The 17,147-nt window shown below is 30.9% G+C and overlaps 1 protein-coding gene across 1 annotated transcript; it reads left to right on the top strand.

Moving 5' to 3' along the window:
• The first annotated feature begins 206 nt into the window (after nt 1-206).
• On the top strand, nt 207-14,783 carry LOC133333217 (uncharacterized). Its single transcript, XM_061541545.1, has 3 exons — nt 207-399; nt 11,314-11,488; nt 14,597-14,783. Exons 1-3 carry the CDS (start codon nt 219-221, stop codon nt 14,781-14,783), a joined length of 543 nt encoding a protein of 180 aa, XP_061397529.1. The 5' UTR covers nt 207-218.
• The last annotated feature ends 2,364 nt before the right edge of the window (nt 14,784-17,147 follow it).

Raw genomic sequence — 17,147 nt, 5'->3', positions numbered from 1 at the left:
GTCAAAATATTGCAAAAACGTGTATAAAATATCAATTTTGAAAACGTGTAAATAGTCATATTGAGAAAGTCTTTGAACCATAAAAGCACAAGCCAACAACGATTGCGAAAGTGTAATTGAGTAATTGGCCATAACCGAAAAAAACGCGACATCAAAACGTCAATTTGCAGCCAAACAAAAAACTCAAAGCTAGAAGAGTTCACTCGAACCGATTGACCATGGATGTGGCTTGGCGTTTTCGTATTGCGATTTTTGTTGTGGTGGCCTTGATGGTATTTGGTGACTTTTTTGGCTATGGCGGCATGATGCGTGTGGTCAAATCAGAGACAAATCAACAGACAGCCGCAGCGGGGGCGGGCAAGTTTCAGCAGAAAAATGCCGAAATTGAGATAAGTGAAGGTAAGTTGTTGTGATCATCAAAATTTCAGCTTCCTCTTTGACATATTTGGTGAAATAGAATTCCGAAAATAAGTTGGGGATTTTTTGGGCTAAATGATGTATGGGATTATTGCCAAAAATATACAATTTATAAACATTGGCATTGAATCACATATAAGTTTAGGATTTTAGTTTTTTTTTTATCAAATGTATATATGTATGCACATTATTTCCAAATTGCTTGTTTGTATTGAAGCCCAATCAATTTAGGTTTTATTTTTATTTTGTTGTTGTTGTTTCATCCGTTTTTAAATTAACATAAATAAAAAATCTACATTTCAAATATTGCATGATGTTGATTTTGTAATGATCGATTTTTTGAGGCCTCCTCCTCTAGTTTTGTGCTTGCCGAAACCCTCTCTCTCTCAAACGAGGTCATCCATTCATTTCGTTCATCACCATCATCATTATTATCATAATTTCTGTGAAAAATTGTGTAAATTCAAATTTGCATTTGTTTAGATTTCAAAAGCCAGAAACGAAATATATGGAAAGAAGAAAAATGAATTTAAAAATCATCGATTGAAAAAGGGGTTAATATTTTAAAAAATTAGTAGAAAAAAATATTTTTTTTTTGGTTTGTGAGTTGAGACAATTATTGGTGTGGGTTGGAAATTGCTGTTTACCTATTTGGAAAAATTTTATATTTTTATGGTCGTTTTTTTTATCATTTAATGTTGATGATGGCCATTAATTTTATGGTTATTTGGATTTTCCAGAATTTGAAAATTCTTTCTATGGAAATATAATTTATTATTTTATTGTGACCTTCTGAAATTTATGTAGGTAAAATGATTTAACTGTTTACCTGATTGTTGCCCTGTTTTTTGTTTGAGATTCAAAACGGGTATGTTTCCAATATTGGTATATATATTAGGTTGGGGAAGAATAAATCCATTAGGCCCGTCGTCGAAAAAAAATCGGAGAAATGATCGAAGTTGACCGGTATGTTGACCGGTGCACTCGTAGCATCACCCAGGAGCGATGTCAAAAATCGACCATAAAACTGTTTTAAACCATTTACACAAAGCTAGATTCAAAAAGAAGCTCAATGTTTGGGTGCCACACCAATTAACAGAATTTGCTTCTGCGAAGCATCGGCCAAACGGAAGGAGATAGGCACATTTCCTTAACGGATGGTGACTGGAGATGAGAAATGGATCACATACGATAGCCCTGTTCGAAAACGATCAGAGAGCGGTGAAGCACCTCAGACGTTGGTCAAACCAGGACAGAAGGTTCGGCTATGCATTTGGTGGGACTAGAAGGGGATTATTTATTATGAGTTGCTTCCATATGGCCAAACGCTAAATTCTGATCTCTACTGTCAACAACTGGACCCTTTGAAGTTGTTCTGGACAAGATTGAAGTTAGGGAGTGGACAGTATTTAATATATATTACTCTACATGGTACCAGAATTTCTTTATAAATGTAGGCCTACTGCCTGTTGGCAGGGTAGAATATTCGGTGTAGAATTAGAGAGGGGGTCGTGGGACATATTAATTAAATTGATTCTGATTTAAATTTCTTCATCTAAATGCTGGATAAAATGTTCAGGCTATGTTAAAAAAACATAGGACATTTTCGATTTTCGACTTTTTTATTTGTTAATCACGATGAAAATGTTGTGCCCTACTGCGATCGACCAAGTAAAAGAAACAAATATGGGCCTATAGTTATTTGAAACGAGTTATTTTCATTGGCCCATGAAGCAATCCTAAATATACTACTTCCATTTTCCAATCATTACATTCGGATCATTCAAAATCAATGCAATCAATCAGAAGTCCAGAATACTGGTCATCATTCTTGCTTGCGTAAATTTTGCAGTTTTAACTCCTTTCTTTGAGTTATGTTCTTAAACAAATGATCTCTAATGACCTCAGCGCCATCTACTGTTGAATATAATATGTTCTGAAGCATCTATTATGGAATAGATGCTACTCTCTGTAGAGTAAATAAGGTTTAGGTTCAACTACAAGTGAGTAGGTGCCACTTACAGTCATAGTGACAGAATAATTGGGAATATACATGTTGTTCCGGAACGAAATGGTTAAAAAAAACTATTCCACAAAAGGAATGTTCGGCAGTAGGCATGTTATTTTGGTCATCATGGGTTTCCAATAATAAGTTTTAGAAATGCTTAAAGTGTAAAAATATGGCATGATCTGGTACTGAATTGTATTTTTATGAGAAGATGTGTGAGCTTATCTAAAGATGTCCTAATCAAGCTTGAAAGGGCATCTATGCACAAGAGATTTCTTAAAATTCTTAAAATCCAAATACGATTTGGTATGATGTTATAGAAGAAATGGGACCTCATGAACATAGGCAGAAAATGTCTCCATTTAATTGTCTCCACATATCCTGCAATCGAGTTAGACCTGACATTTTTTCAGATGGTGACATATAGATGGCGTTCAAAGTGTTTAGTGAATTGTGATCCTAAACCCCTGATTAATATATCAATATATACGAGAATTCAAAAAATGAAAATCGGCATATTGTGTTTGTGTGAATAGTCTTTCTATTTATATTAATAATTATATTTAATTTATAAAACAAAAATATTAATTTCTCGGTTTTTTTCTGACCGTTCGATTTTAGCCGCTTTCATTTAGCATTCATTCGGTTTAATAATAATTTTTTCTTTATATTCTTAAAAAAAAAATAAAATTGACTTCTCCAAGTTTCCAGAAGCCCATTTGTGATTGTGTTTGTTTAAATATATAATTAAATATTAAAACGTCACAGTGCTATAAACAAACAAAAGTATTCTTGAACTCTTGAATTTTAAAATATTTAAATTCTTGTCGTCGGTATTATCCGGTTTTTTCTTCTATAAAACAACATAAAATAAACAAAAAGCTATAAACAAAGTTTGTGATTATTATAAAATCAAATATTGAGATTTGTTGTTTGAGAATTCCATTATTTTGGTGACGAAACTAGTTAGAATTTCTTTAATTAATTATATTAAATTTAGACAAGAGAAAAAAGGGAAAGTAGATTTTGGGATTTATTTATTTATTTAATTTTTTTCTGGGGCCATTTTAATAAAATAGTATATTTTTAATTTTAAATCAAGTTTTTAACAATAATATTTAATATTATTAATATTAATATTAAGAATATTAATATTTAATTTTTAAACGTAATTTTTAAATTCGTACGCTTTGGTATGAGTTGCAAATTCATTATGTTCATTATTTTATGTTCCCGTACTGAATCTACTACTTTCTGCTATGATAACTAATTTTCCTTTATAATGTCGAAGAAAACTGTGATATCTAGTAGATTCTTGCAGTACGGGAACAGACCATTAATGGGAACAAGCTAGTGTGAGAGTAAATGAACCTTATTTAAGTAGTGATCCTATTGATAACTTTAAATATTGAATTCATATTTTATTTGATTTGTCAATTTTTTTATAAATTATTCATAAAAATTTTTTTTGTCACTCAAAAGCCACTGCTTAGTGACTTCAGGTCATCCATTTATATTTAAATATGTTTTTATTATAACTCTTTTCTAACAAAAAAAAAAATCCCCTTACATGTCAAAAACCACCACCAAGCCACTGTGCTAACGCCATAGGCCATCTTTTGAAATATTCATGTAATCCAATAGTGGTAAACCTGGTTTTTGGCTATGTTGTAATAATTATGTGTACTGGTGTGTTTTTATTTTTTGTTGCTTACCCTGATGATGATGCTGCTGCTGTGGTTGCTGTTATTCAACCAACTCCAGTAGATTTCATTACTCATACCGGCCAAAAGTTGATAGTTGCAGAGTAGCATTGATGGTTTCTGGTTAGAAATAAAATAAAAAAATAAAAACAAAATGATAACATTAAAAGAAAATAAAAAAAACACACATATACACAAAATAATTTCCAAAACTTGTTGAGATTTTTTTTCGGTTTCAAAAAAGCTTAGAAAGACAAAAAGATCAAGAGAGAAAAAAATGGTAACATTTCAACAAATATTTATTTATATATATGTATGATATGTGGGTATGAAACTCTATCCCAGCCAACAGGTTGTTTGATCTGTGGTCATGTTTTTTTTTCGTTTCGTTGCTTTTCTCATTTTCATTGCTGGTGGGAAGAAAACTCCCCATTTGCTCTGTCATGTGAATCAGCTCAGCTAAGGTTCATTGAAGGTGAAAGTGAAAATTGTATTGCAAAGATCAGTTACAAAGTCAGAAGAAATAAAAAAAGAAAATATTGAATTGGTCTTCGTGATGTTGTTGTTATGATGATAATATCGTGAGTTCCATATGTCCAACAAGGCAAACGTGATGCCAATTTTGAAGCCAGAAAAAAATACAGAGCGCCAGTTGTTACAACAACAAATAATACAAAATAAATATTATATTAATGTCTAGTGTACATGTCATTATTCGACATCCGCTAATTTACAAACATCGTTGTATATACACACATATTTATTTATGTATGTTTGGCTTTGTGGGTAATTATAGCAGTTGATAATTCACAAAACAAAACAACTGTTTTTCTTATAAACCGGATTTTTCTGTTTTTGTTTACATAAATATTTGTTTTACATAACAGTGGTTTGTAAAATAAGTAAATAACAAATTTTTTGTAATTTAAATATTATATTACATTGGATGGAATTGAATTTAATCACTAAACTTTATTAGATTTCACAAATTTGGCTAAGAAAGAAAATGGGACTAATCTCAAACGTTTAAGGGGGTTTCTTTTTAAGTCGTATATTTTAATTATGGTTTGAGGTATCAAGACTTGTAAAAAATTAAAATTAAAAAATTTCACATACATTTAACTTTAAACCTGTTCACGATAGAGCTCGCAATATCTATGATAGGGTTTTGACATTTTGCAACATTTTTGCAAAATATGTTAGTAGTAACATTTCTGCTAATAGGATCTTTGGGGTATATCGGTCCGTTTTGAGAATGTGCATAGAATCACTTTCTGGGTCGATTTATGTATGTCCGTCCGTCCGTTGTCCATGTTAAATTGTAAACAAAGTACAGGTCGCATTTATGATCCGAATTGGAAAAAAATTGGCACTGGTCACTTTTTTGGTCAAAGGAAGAACCCTATTTAAATTGGAGAAAATCGGTTCAGATTTAGATATAGCTCCCATATATATTTTCGTTCGATTTTATCTAAATAGTGCACCAAACTCCTAATATTTATCCGATTGAGATACAGTTTTGTACAGCGTTCTGAATTAGGTCCAGGTTGATGTATGCGGTGTTTCATTGAAATCGGTTCAGATTTAAATATAGCTCCCATATATAGTTTCGTCCGATTTTATGTAAATTATTCACCAAACTCCTAATATATTTCCGATTGCGACCAAATTTTGCACAACGTACTGAATTCGATCTAGATTGGTGTATAAATCGTAAATAGGTTTAGAATTATATATAGTTTCGTCAGATTTTATCTGATTGGAGCTCCAAACTTCCATTATTTGTCCGATTGAGATTAAATTTTGCATAGCGAATGCAATTGATTCAAGAATGATGTGTGTTAAGGTTAGTTGAAATTGGTTCGGATTTAGACATAGAGCTCATATATATTTTAATCCAACGATGCTATATCTTTTCTATCTACAGGATATTGTATATACTAGCATCTCTTGTATGTAAAAAGTGGTGAAGGGTATCATATAGTCGGTCCAGTCCGACTTTTGAACTTTCCTTACTGGTTATATAATCACCTAAAACTGTATCTTAAGTACCCTAGCCGAATTTTTAATCCCCTAAATTTTCAATGACATAGCCCCGTAGATCTTCGAAAAATTGTCAATTAAGGTCTAGGTATGTTGTCTGTTATTTGCATTTCAGATGATATAAACCTCATAAAAGAGTTTTACAGTTCTTAGAAATATTTCAATAATGGTCCATTTCTGAAATAGTCGAATATTGCGATATATTGAAGATGGTAGGCGAATTTTCCAACTAGCTAATTTAGTTTTCTCAGAAGAAAAATACCTCCTGGTAGATTTTTAAAATGATAAAGACCCCATAGTTCTTAGTGGGTAAAAAAGATCAGCGTAGAAAATTGCTAACTTGAGTATCTTTTGAGTATTTCGTTTTCTTAGAAAATAAAAAACCTCCTGGCAGAGATTTTAAAACAAATAGCCGTTCCGCATGATTTTAGGCGCCCAACTTATGAAGAAGGAATAAAAAGATCCGTGAGATTCTTTAGTTTTTTTGCCATTTATGTATTTCTTATCCTCATTTAGTATTAAACAATAATTCCTCATTAACATCACATGATTTCTTTAAGCACAATTATCTAAAATATAGTAATTATTCTTTTTAAATACATATCCCATTATATCCTCAAGAAAAAAAGTTTGCGTAATTCTCTCTAATCAATAATTATTATTTTTTGTTTTTTTTTATTTTTATAAAAGTCATATTCCAATCATTAAAAACAAAACTTTTGTGTTAATAACATTAGTGAGATCACCAATAGATTTGGGATTTTTTGCCTCCTTATCCCTTCCTCTTTAAAACACAAAACGTGTTCTTTTTTTTAACAACAAATGAGAAAAAGTTTCATGTTCATTGTTTTTTTCTTCAGAATATTTCTATATTTTTATAATTTAAACCTAACATTTTTTTTCAAAAAAATAAAAATATATAAATTTAACAAATCGTTTCCTGAGTTAATTCCGTTGAACAAGCTTGTTAGCGCCAATGACGACGATGATGATGCCTCAGCATAAATTCATGATTCTTTAATTTTGTGTATTTTTGGCTAACCTGTTGAGAGTTAGCTAATTAGAAATTATTTATTGTTGTGAAAAAAAAAATATTCAAAAAGTTTATTTAGATAAAAATACTACAGACCTATTGGTGAATGTTAGTATTTTCATTTAAAAATAATTATTTTCCCTTAAATAGTTTAACCATAACAAACATCCTAGTTGAGACCTAGTTATGCATTAAATTTAATTTTTTATATACATATATAAATCACAATCATATAATGGTATAACTGCTTCTGCCAATATGGACACATCTTATCATTAAAAATGTATTTCAGATATGTTTTAGAAGTTAAATTCTAGCTTCGATATTTAGTGAATATGGCGTATCCCTGTTCTGGTTTTATAAAACCTGCAATAAAACTTTTTTTTAAATTCTTTTGATTTCTAAAAATGGTTTGGCGTTCTAAGATAAAACATTTCTTCAGAACTTGCATTTAATTATCCGAGGCAACTGGTCGATCACATGTATTGTCACATTCCAGTTTGTTTGTTAAATGTTAATGGAATTATTTTATAAATTTTTTGTTTAGTAAAAAAAAAGACCGGCCCTAATGCATGTTTGGCATTTGTTAATAGTAAAATAATTTTTTAAATATCAAAATGTCAGGGAAAATTAACACTTATGAAATCTAGTTTTATTTTCTATGCTAATAGAAAATAGTTTAAAATGAAAGTAGTTCTAAATATTACCTAATTTGTATAATAATATAATGTCAATATGTGGCGTCGTGTCATGAATAAAAAAGTGAATAAAGGACAGTATAACGAAATTTTTGAAAAAAATGCGACATTTTGTCATATAAAAAACCTGAAATATGTTAGATATTGAAAACTGGATATATCTGCCTCCGTTTGGGAATAGCATAAAAATAATAGAAACTCCCCATTGTGAATTTTTAACTGAAGTGTCTTGAAAAAACAAAACAAGTAAAAAGTGCTAGTCGGTGTCTCTGAGGAGAGGGTTTAGTATTCTGGATATTCTGGATTCGCAATGGGTGTCAAATCTTTTTACCGAAAATTTAGAATATAGGTCTACGTTTTGATATAGCAGAAAAAACTTTTTTATGGTTTTCGGTCGTAGTTTCCAAACGAAAACCTAAAATGTTCGGGTACTTGCAACGCGATACACGTCTTTGTGAAATTTTCAAATAGGTCCTTGCTTTAACAAAACACAGTCCCACCACATTTTCGGCGTATTAAAGATTTTTACAGCATTTTCTTAACATCTTCACACCAAAGTAACTGTAATTTCGCAAATATAGTTTCACAGACTGGAATAGCTTCCATATAACGGTGCCGGTTTTAGCCGAATTTTTCAACCAAAATTCATCTTAAAAAAATCGAATATGCCTAAATTTTAATGGCATTTCGGGATTTTGGACTGTGATAAAAGTCTGTGCAGAATTTTGTCGATATAGGACCATGTTTCGACATTGCCTCTATATAAAGGTCCCAGCTCATGTTTGGTATTTTGAAGAATTTCGCCACTTTAACATAGCCCCTATATAAAGGTCCTGTGCCATTTTCATTTTTCATTTTCGATAACTCTGTTTCCATATGACACAAATACCTGTTTTCAAACCCCATATAAGGGTTCTGACCTATTTAAGGAATTTTTGATACCGCTCAACATGTGGTGTGCACTTAGAACTTGTTGTAGGGTATAAAAAAGATTCGTTCGGTCGAATTTAACGACATTTTTACATGTCATTTTTTTTGCATTTTTATTCAAAACCTACTATTAGATTATTATGCAATTACAATAAAACAATTAATAACAAATTAATATTTTTACAATCTACTAAATCCACTATTAACAAGATGCAACAAAATTATTATCTGTGGGATACAAGTTTCCCCCTCTACATTTTGCAATTTTTTTATGATCTTGATATAAATATTCTTAACCTCTGTCGGAGATAAAAGTTCATAAAGTTTTATTTCAAAATTAAATGTGTTGCTATATTGCAATTGGCTAATAACAGTTATCTGCCGTCTAACTATAATTGACCAGGAGCTATTAATTAAAATCGAATTTGCATTGGAATTTAGTACTGACTTTTACTTTTTCTTTACAAATGTAATTTCATTTAGCAGTCAGAGAACTTGGGCTACAGATTTAATTTATTTAATTCGATGCAAATTTATATACAGACTTTATATAAAATTATAATTTAACTTTATATAAAATTATTATTTTATTTTGCCGGCCGCTTGTTGTGTTTTTGTTTTTATTTTTTTTTATTTTGTGGCCAAAATAGTCAATCTGATCTTTGATTTTGAAATTCGCTAAATTTGTATAAATTTTACGTGCTTTTCTTGATCTCAGCTCAAGGCTAGAAGTTTATTGAACTTAGCCATACCATAGCAATTTCTCAGCGTTGCTGACTATGAGTAAAGCCAATAACAAAATGTATCTGTTTTGAACATTGCCAACGATCCGTTCGGTCAGGTTAATCTTTCAAATGCTAAACAGCTGTTCGAGAAATTCAAATCGTGATGTCTGTGTGTATTTTGAAACAATACAACAAATGTAGACAGAAGACAAAGCAATGAAATATTCCAATTTTTTGTTGTTCTTCAAGAATAAATGAATGAAACAATTGAAACCAATTTTTTTATGCAATAAAAGAAAATCAAATACTGGGAATTCTAGAATTGTAATGCCAGAAAAATAAAGTTCGGAGATATATGTGGTAGTGTCAAGGTCAGTGAATGGATCTACAAATTGAAATTATAAGTTTGTATCATCCAAATGCCCGGAAACTTGTAAAAATGACAAAGAATATTTAAATTTATTCCGCTAAAGTAAAAATTGTTCTACAGATTCTAGTCTTTAGCCTCTCTCCCTCTATGTCAACTGCTTTGGGCCTTCCAAAGTTAAAAATCCATGGTTGTGATTTAATTTTAGTGGCTTGCATAAACAATTTGTTGTTGGTAATTAAGCAAAAAATACAAAAAACAAACAGTCATTCAAGTCATTTAAATTACCTTAAATACATTTTCTGTTTTATTGTGCAGTTTTTGTTTTACTTGGCGGGCGAATCGCCCATTTATTTCATTGACAAATTTATTCTGTTGACTTGGCAACTTCTGCATTACCAGTGGTAATAGTTTAGTTTTTTTTTAATTCTCGCTTAAATCAACATTTCCATGAAGGTTAAGAACCCACTTGGCAATAAACAAATAACAAAAATAAATTATTCTTTTTTCATATAAAGAAAATATTCTTAATTGCATTTTTTAAAGGTAAATTAAAGACAGGTTAAATGCCGTCAAGTGTGAGCGTGTGTTTCAATGTTTTTTTTTATATTTATTTTGCTGTTGTTGTTGTTATTTGAAAGCCTGCTTAACACATTGCCATAATTACAAGCTAGCCAGACATAGCAGGAAAAAAGGTTCTGCATGATATCTACACTAATTGACAAGTTTATTGTCGTTGTTGCTAACAGCCCATGATAAATGTGTAAATTATATGGCAAGCAAAACAATAAACAACAACAATTCGTTTTTATTTTCACAAAAACACACAAAATATTTTCCGGGTTGTGATTTAGATTTTTTGCCAGAAACAACGAGATAAATTTTAGGCCGTTTGTCACATAATAGGCTTGTGTTGTGGGCTTAGATATTTAAAGATTAAAGCTTGTTTGAAGTAAATCAACCATTCTACCAACACGAGCCTCGTATGAGAAGCTTAAATTTTGAGTGTAAATAAAACCCTCACATAGCTTAAATAAATTTGCTCAACGTCATGGATTGTTGAATTTATTTAGAATTTTTTTCTCTCTAATAACAACCAAAATATTCTACTCGTCTTAGACAAAAATTATAATTGCTATTAATTATAGTTGCTTGACTTGAAGCGTTAAGCATTCACCACTCATTTTTCAAACAAAGAAATATTTTTGAAAAAAAGAAAGCTGTTATTCTTAACAAAAAGCATAATCATTATTGACCACCAGGGTATTTAAAAAACAACTTTCAATAATTAGATAATTTCTTACATAATGTTTTTGTTTTTGCGTATTCTTTTAATTATAGTTTTAAAAATATGTTAATTTTTTCTTTCTTTCTCTCTTCCCAATTTAGTTGCTGATTTGGCTGAATTCTCTGCCGATGGCCTGGCGAATAAACGTAACTCCATGAAATCCCAGCTATCAGATGCCATTAAAGACTCCTGTCTGCCAAAAATGCTGTGTGAAATGGCAGCGAAACCAGATTATGCGTTAACAGAGAAGGAAAAGGATCTTATGAATTTGATAAGGTAAACATTATTGAAAATATATATTATTTAAGATTTTGAATATGATTTGATTTATGAGGTGATATGCAACACAACTACCACTTTAGAGCTAAATTTCTCGATTGAGAACAATTTCATAAAATTACCTTACCTGACCATGTATAATTAAAAAATTGTAGTCTAAGAAAACTTTCTGTGGAAAAATCCTACCTTTCACAACTATCTTTGCAGCCATAAATCTCAGGTTTCATTAAAATTACCTCATATTTTTACCTTTTGTTTAATAACCATGTATTCCCAGATCATAATCCACGATCAGAACCGATATTAGAAAAAATTTAGTCTGTGATATGTTTCTGCTGAAAAACTCCTCAATATTTTTCAAAGTTCCATGCCTAAAGATGATCATTGAAAAAAAAAATTCTAGACTTAATTCAGTGCCCTGTACCAAAATTCGTGCAAAACGAAAGATATATAGGGACTTTGGTGTACCAATTACATAAAATCGGGCGAAAATATATATGGGAGATATATCTAAAACAGAACCGATTTTCACGAAACTTTGCACACATCATTCTAGACTTAATTCAGTACGCTATGCCAAATTTCGTGCAAATCGAAATATATATAGGGACTTTGGTACACCATTTACCTTAAATCGGACGAAGATATATACGGAACTATATCTAAATCCGAACCGATTTTTCCCAATTGCAATAGGGCTCGTCCTCATAGATGCGACCTGTACATTGTTTACAATTGAACATGGACAGACGGACGGAGGGAGCGACATGCATTAATTGACTCAGAAAGTGATTCTATGCATATTCTTAAAAGGAACCATGGGTCTATCTCGATTATTTTTGCCTGTTACAAACATATGCACAAAGACATAATACCCTGTACCATAGCGTGGTGAAGGGTATAAAAATCCACACGATTGGTGAAACTTCAAAATTTAGTCTGTGTCAAAACACGACTATATTAAAAATTCTCTACGAGAAGTTCCTCTATCTTCTGTGAACCTAAATGAATAGAAGACCTAAAAGGCTTGCAATCTATGGAAGTTCTGAAGAAGTCCTTCTATATAAAAGGCCCTTCTTCAAGTATAGAAAAAGGCTTTTAATCTGTGGAAGGTCCCAAGAAGAACTTCTGTATAAAAAATACAGAAGTACGCCAAAAAGTCAGAAGGGAACTCATAAAAGCCTCCGCCCTGTAAAGCAATCAGGGTAGGGCCATCAAAATGCTGAACATTGCAAATGAGGTTCTATGAAACACCGACTATATTGAACATTATCTGCAAGAAGTTCCTTTGCTTTCTGTGACCTAAATTGAAGACCTCAAAAGGTTTTCAGTAAATGGAAGAAGTCCTTCTGTATAAAAATCCATATCAAAATGACAGAAGAGCTCTTCTTTATTTTAAGGGCCTCAAAAAGGTCTTGTATATAAAAATGGGCATATATCTTTCTTCTTCCATCACAATTTCTTAAGGCTACGACCATTACGAACTTAACGAACATGGTAAGGTTCTATGTCATAATACTGACTATATTGAGCAAGCTCCAACCCTAAAGGAGAATTTTTCTGGTCTGAAACCCGGGATTGTAGAATTACAAGACCTATATCTGAGGGTTAATTATTAAGATTGTATTGTTTTTTATCCTTTGAGATTCCAAAATGTAAAATTTCATGAAAGTAGTTGGAAAAAGGGGGTACAGCTTTTATGGGGTAATTATAATACCTTCATTATCCATTATATGGGGACTATATATCACCTATGTGGAAAACTTCACATAGTCACCATAGAAAGGTCCAACCCATTTTAATGGTTCGAATCACATTTTTCAACCGAAGATGTGAGTTCGGAACTTCCACATTGAATTTATCCACAATGCACACAATAAAACATACCAAACAATTAAACATCTGCACACAATAAAAATAAAATAAAATAAAAATATTCAGGATCCTGATTTGTATTGGTTTTTAAGATTTCCAACCTAACCTAATCTTTGCTGAGTTGTCCAGACTTCATGTTGCTAAACAAAACACCATGATAAGGCATATTTTTTTCTTGTCTATACGTATATTTCATTTAAATGGAATATTTTCAATTTAAAATTTGTGAAAAAAATTAGCATAAACATAAATCTGCATAGCTATTTAAAGTCGTTTCTGATGACGAACATGATGATTAAAATCAAGTTATTTCATTTTTTGACTGGCTGGCGAACATTTATAATTTATGCTACCCTTGAAAGATGTGATTCTAAACTTGAATGAACTTTTTGTTTTGCTATTGATGGCACAAAAGGAGTTTGCACTTTGAACCAAACAATTTTGATAAGCAATAAACAATGAATTAAACATAACCGGGTGAATGACTAAAAACAGAATTGAAACTAATTAATATGAAACTAAGCGCCAAATTCCACACTTATTGAAATATATATACTTCTCCTATAGAATTTCTTTTGTTTTCGTTTTCAATTAACTTCTGATATGCAAATGCATTTAAATGAAATTAAAAAATATCGCAACATCTTAAGGAAGCAATTGCATATTTAAGTAAATTTTATTGAATTAATAAAAACAAACAATTTCAAGTTTAGCTTAGCAAGACATCTCAATGTTGGGTTAGGAGGTGAAATGTTAATGAACCCAGCCAGCCAGTCAGCCAGCCTAGGCGAAAATAAAACATAAATCACCCAGTTTTTATTTGCTTAGCTGTTAATGCACATTTCATAAACATTGACGACGATGATTTTTATGTCTATTTAATATTTGTTAAGTAATTTACATGTTTATTTGCGGACGACTGACTGTTAAACAATCAATTTGTAATTGCAAACAAAACGCAAATTTCCACTTCAGTGATATTTTTGTTATAATGCAAGGTGGGGCAGTGTGTTGGGGACTAGTAATAACCTCGCACTTGACTTGAAGGCGATTTGCTTTGAATTCACGTTTAAACGAACTGCCGCTGTCTCTAACAAAAAATAAACCGGCAAATGCTTAGCATACTAAATAAGGAATCTTGTGTAGAATATTTTTGTTAAAATTGTTTACAAAATACACTGTAAGAATTTTTTAAAAGATGTTATTAAATATTTTTTTTTTTCTTTACAGATCCTCATCCATGTCCCTGGCCATGAATGGCTCACCCAGCAAATGGCATTTTGCTGCCCACATGGGAGAATTGCTACGTTTCACCGGCGACAGTATGAGTGGACCCATGGGCTGTGCCAATCTATGGCCCAACTGTCCAATTAGTTCCAAGAAATTAATGAAATTATCCTATAAAGTTAAGCTCTAAATTGAAGTATTGGAAATCTCAGCTAAAACTCATATCATGTGATTATGTTTATTTGTTTTCGATGTGTCAAAACAAAAGAGGAACAAGCAGAAGAATGTCATGAAAATGTAAATCATCTACATTACAGAATTGCCCAAATCTCCATTTGTGTAAATGTGTTCAATCACAAAAATCTTCATTTGTAAAATTGCCGCATAGGAAATAATCCGCAAAAAAAAAACATAACCGCCACCGTCACACCCCCCACATCATTAGACAATCATTTTCAAATTGAAATGACCGTTTCATTACATTGCAGTTTATTTTTCTTTCATTAATTTATGCCTATTTCTATCCATTGTAAATATTTTATAAGTTCTTCTTTATTCATAGCTTAAAAAAAATTTAATGCAAATAATTATTAGTTTTAGTGTTAAAATTTTAAGATTTTTTTTACACGAATCCGTAAAAATTGTGAAATTTTTCTTACACTAGTCGACTATGCTTTTGTACGACAATACGATGTAGTAATTAATCCATAAACCGATCGATATAAGTTTAATTATGGCTATTTGTTAAGTTTTAAGTTTGTTTTTAGCAAAAAAAGGAGAGACTTTCTTGTTTAAGTCTAGTAACAAAAAAAGAAATGTGTTAACTATTGTTTTTGTAAATAAAGTTAAAAATATTTTATAAAAAAAACCATATTTTACATCTTTTTTATATATCAAAAAATGTAATTAGGTATTCTATATACCACAAAAATTATGTTTCCATACGAACCAGATTACATTATTCTATTAAGCCTAGTGTCTGATTTTTAAACCGAACATTAGGCAATCTCTCTCTTTCTTCAAAAAAATTTTATTTTTTTAAATCCCCATGCCTATAGGTTAGCCTTTCAAAATATATCTAAAGATCCACGCCTATAGATAAGCCTTCAATTTTTTTTAAAAATCCTTGTCTATAGTTTGCCCTTCACCCGAATAGTGCTGTAATTATATATCTGAGCCTAAGAAAATATTTTTAAAAAATCCACGCCTATATCTGAGCCTAAGAAAATATTTTTAAAAAATCCACGCCTATATCTGAGCCTAAGAAAATATTTTTAAAAAATCCACGCCTATATCTGAGCCTAAGAAAATATTTTTAAAAAATCCACGCCTATATCTGAGCCTAAGAAAATATTTTTAAAAAATCCACGCCTATATCTGAGCCTAAGAAAATATTTTTAAAAAATCCACGCCTATATCTGAGCCTAAGAAAATATTTTTAAAAAATCCACGCCTATATCTGAGCCTAAGAAAATATTTTTAAAAAATCCACGCCTATATCTGAGCCTAAGAAAATATTTTTAAAAAATCCACGACTTTATCTGAGCCTAAGAAAATATTTTTAAAAAATCCACGCCTATATCTGAGCCTAAGAAAATATTTTTAAAAAATCCACGCCTATATCTGAGCCTAAGAAAATATTTTTAAAAAATCCACGCCTATATCTGAGCCTAAGAAAATATTTTTAAAAAATCCACGCCTATATCTGAGCCTAAGAAAATATTTTTAAAAAATCCACGCCTATATCTGAGCCTAAGAAAATATTTTTAAAAAATCCACGCCTATATCTGAGCCTAAGAAAATATTTTTAAAAAATCCACGCCTATATCTGAGCCTAAGAAAATATTTTTAAAAAATCCACGCCTATATCTGAGCCTAAGAAAATATTTTTAAAAAATCCACGCCTATATCTGAGCCTAAGAAAATATTTTTAAAAAATCCACGCCTATATCTGAGTCTAAGAAAATATTTTTAAAAAATCCACGCCTATATCTGAGCCTAAGAAAATATTTTTAAAAAATCCACGCCTATATCTGAGCCTAAGAAAATATTTTTAAAAAATCCACGCCTATATCTGAGCCTAAGAAAATATTTTTAAAAAATCCACGCCTATATCTGAGCCTAAGAAAATATTTATAAAAAATCCACGCCTATAGGCCTGACACGGCTTTTAAAAATATTTATAAAAAATCCACGCCTATATCTGAGCCTAAGAAAATATTTTTAAAAAATCCACGCCTATATCTGAGCCTAAGAAAATATTTTTAAAAAATCCACGCCTATATCTGAGCCTAAGAAAATATTTTTAAAAAATCCACGCCTATATCAGAGCCCTGAAAAACTATTTTTTTGTCCACGCCTTTAGGTGATTTATTTATATTTTTAAAACATACACGCCTAATTTTCTGTGGTTATATGTTCAGAGCTTGGGCCATATTTCGCGTTACTTTCTAATTATTTGTCCAGATTCCCTTCACCGTGGGTTGTGTAGTGATGTTCGGCTTTCAATTGTGGCCTACAGATTGACTCGAAAAAAGACAAAAAAAAAAAATTA

The sequence above is a fragment of the Musca vetustissima genome, unplaced genomic scaffold (assembly GCF_032173495.1).
Source record: "Musca vetustissima isolate MV318-11 ecotype Yass unplaced genomic scaffold, APGP_CSIRO_Mvet_v1 utg12664, whole genome shotgun sequence".
NCBI lineage: Eukaryota > Metazoa > Arthropoda > Insecta > Diptera > Muscidae > Musca > Musca vetustissima.
This window is presented reverse-complemented; position numbering and strand designations above follow the sequence as displayed.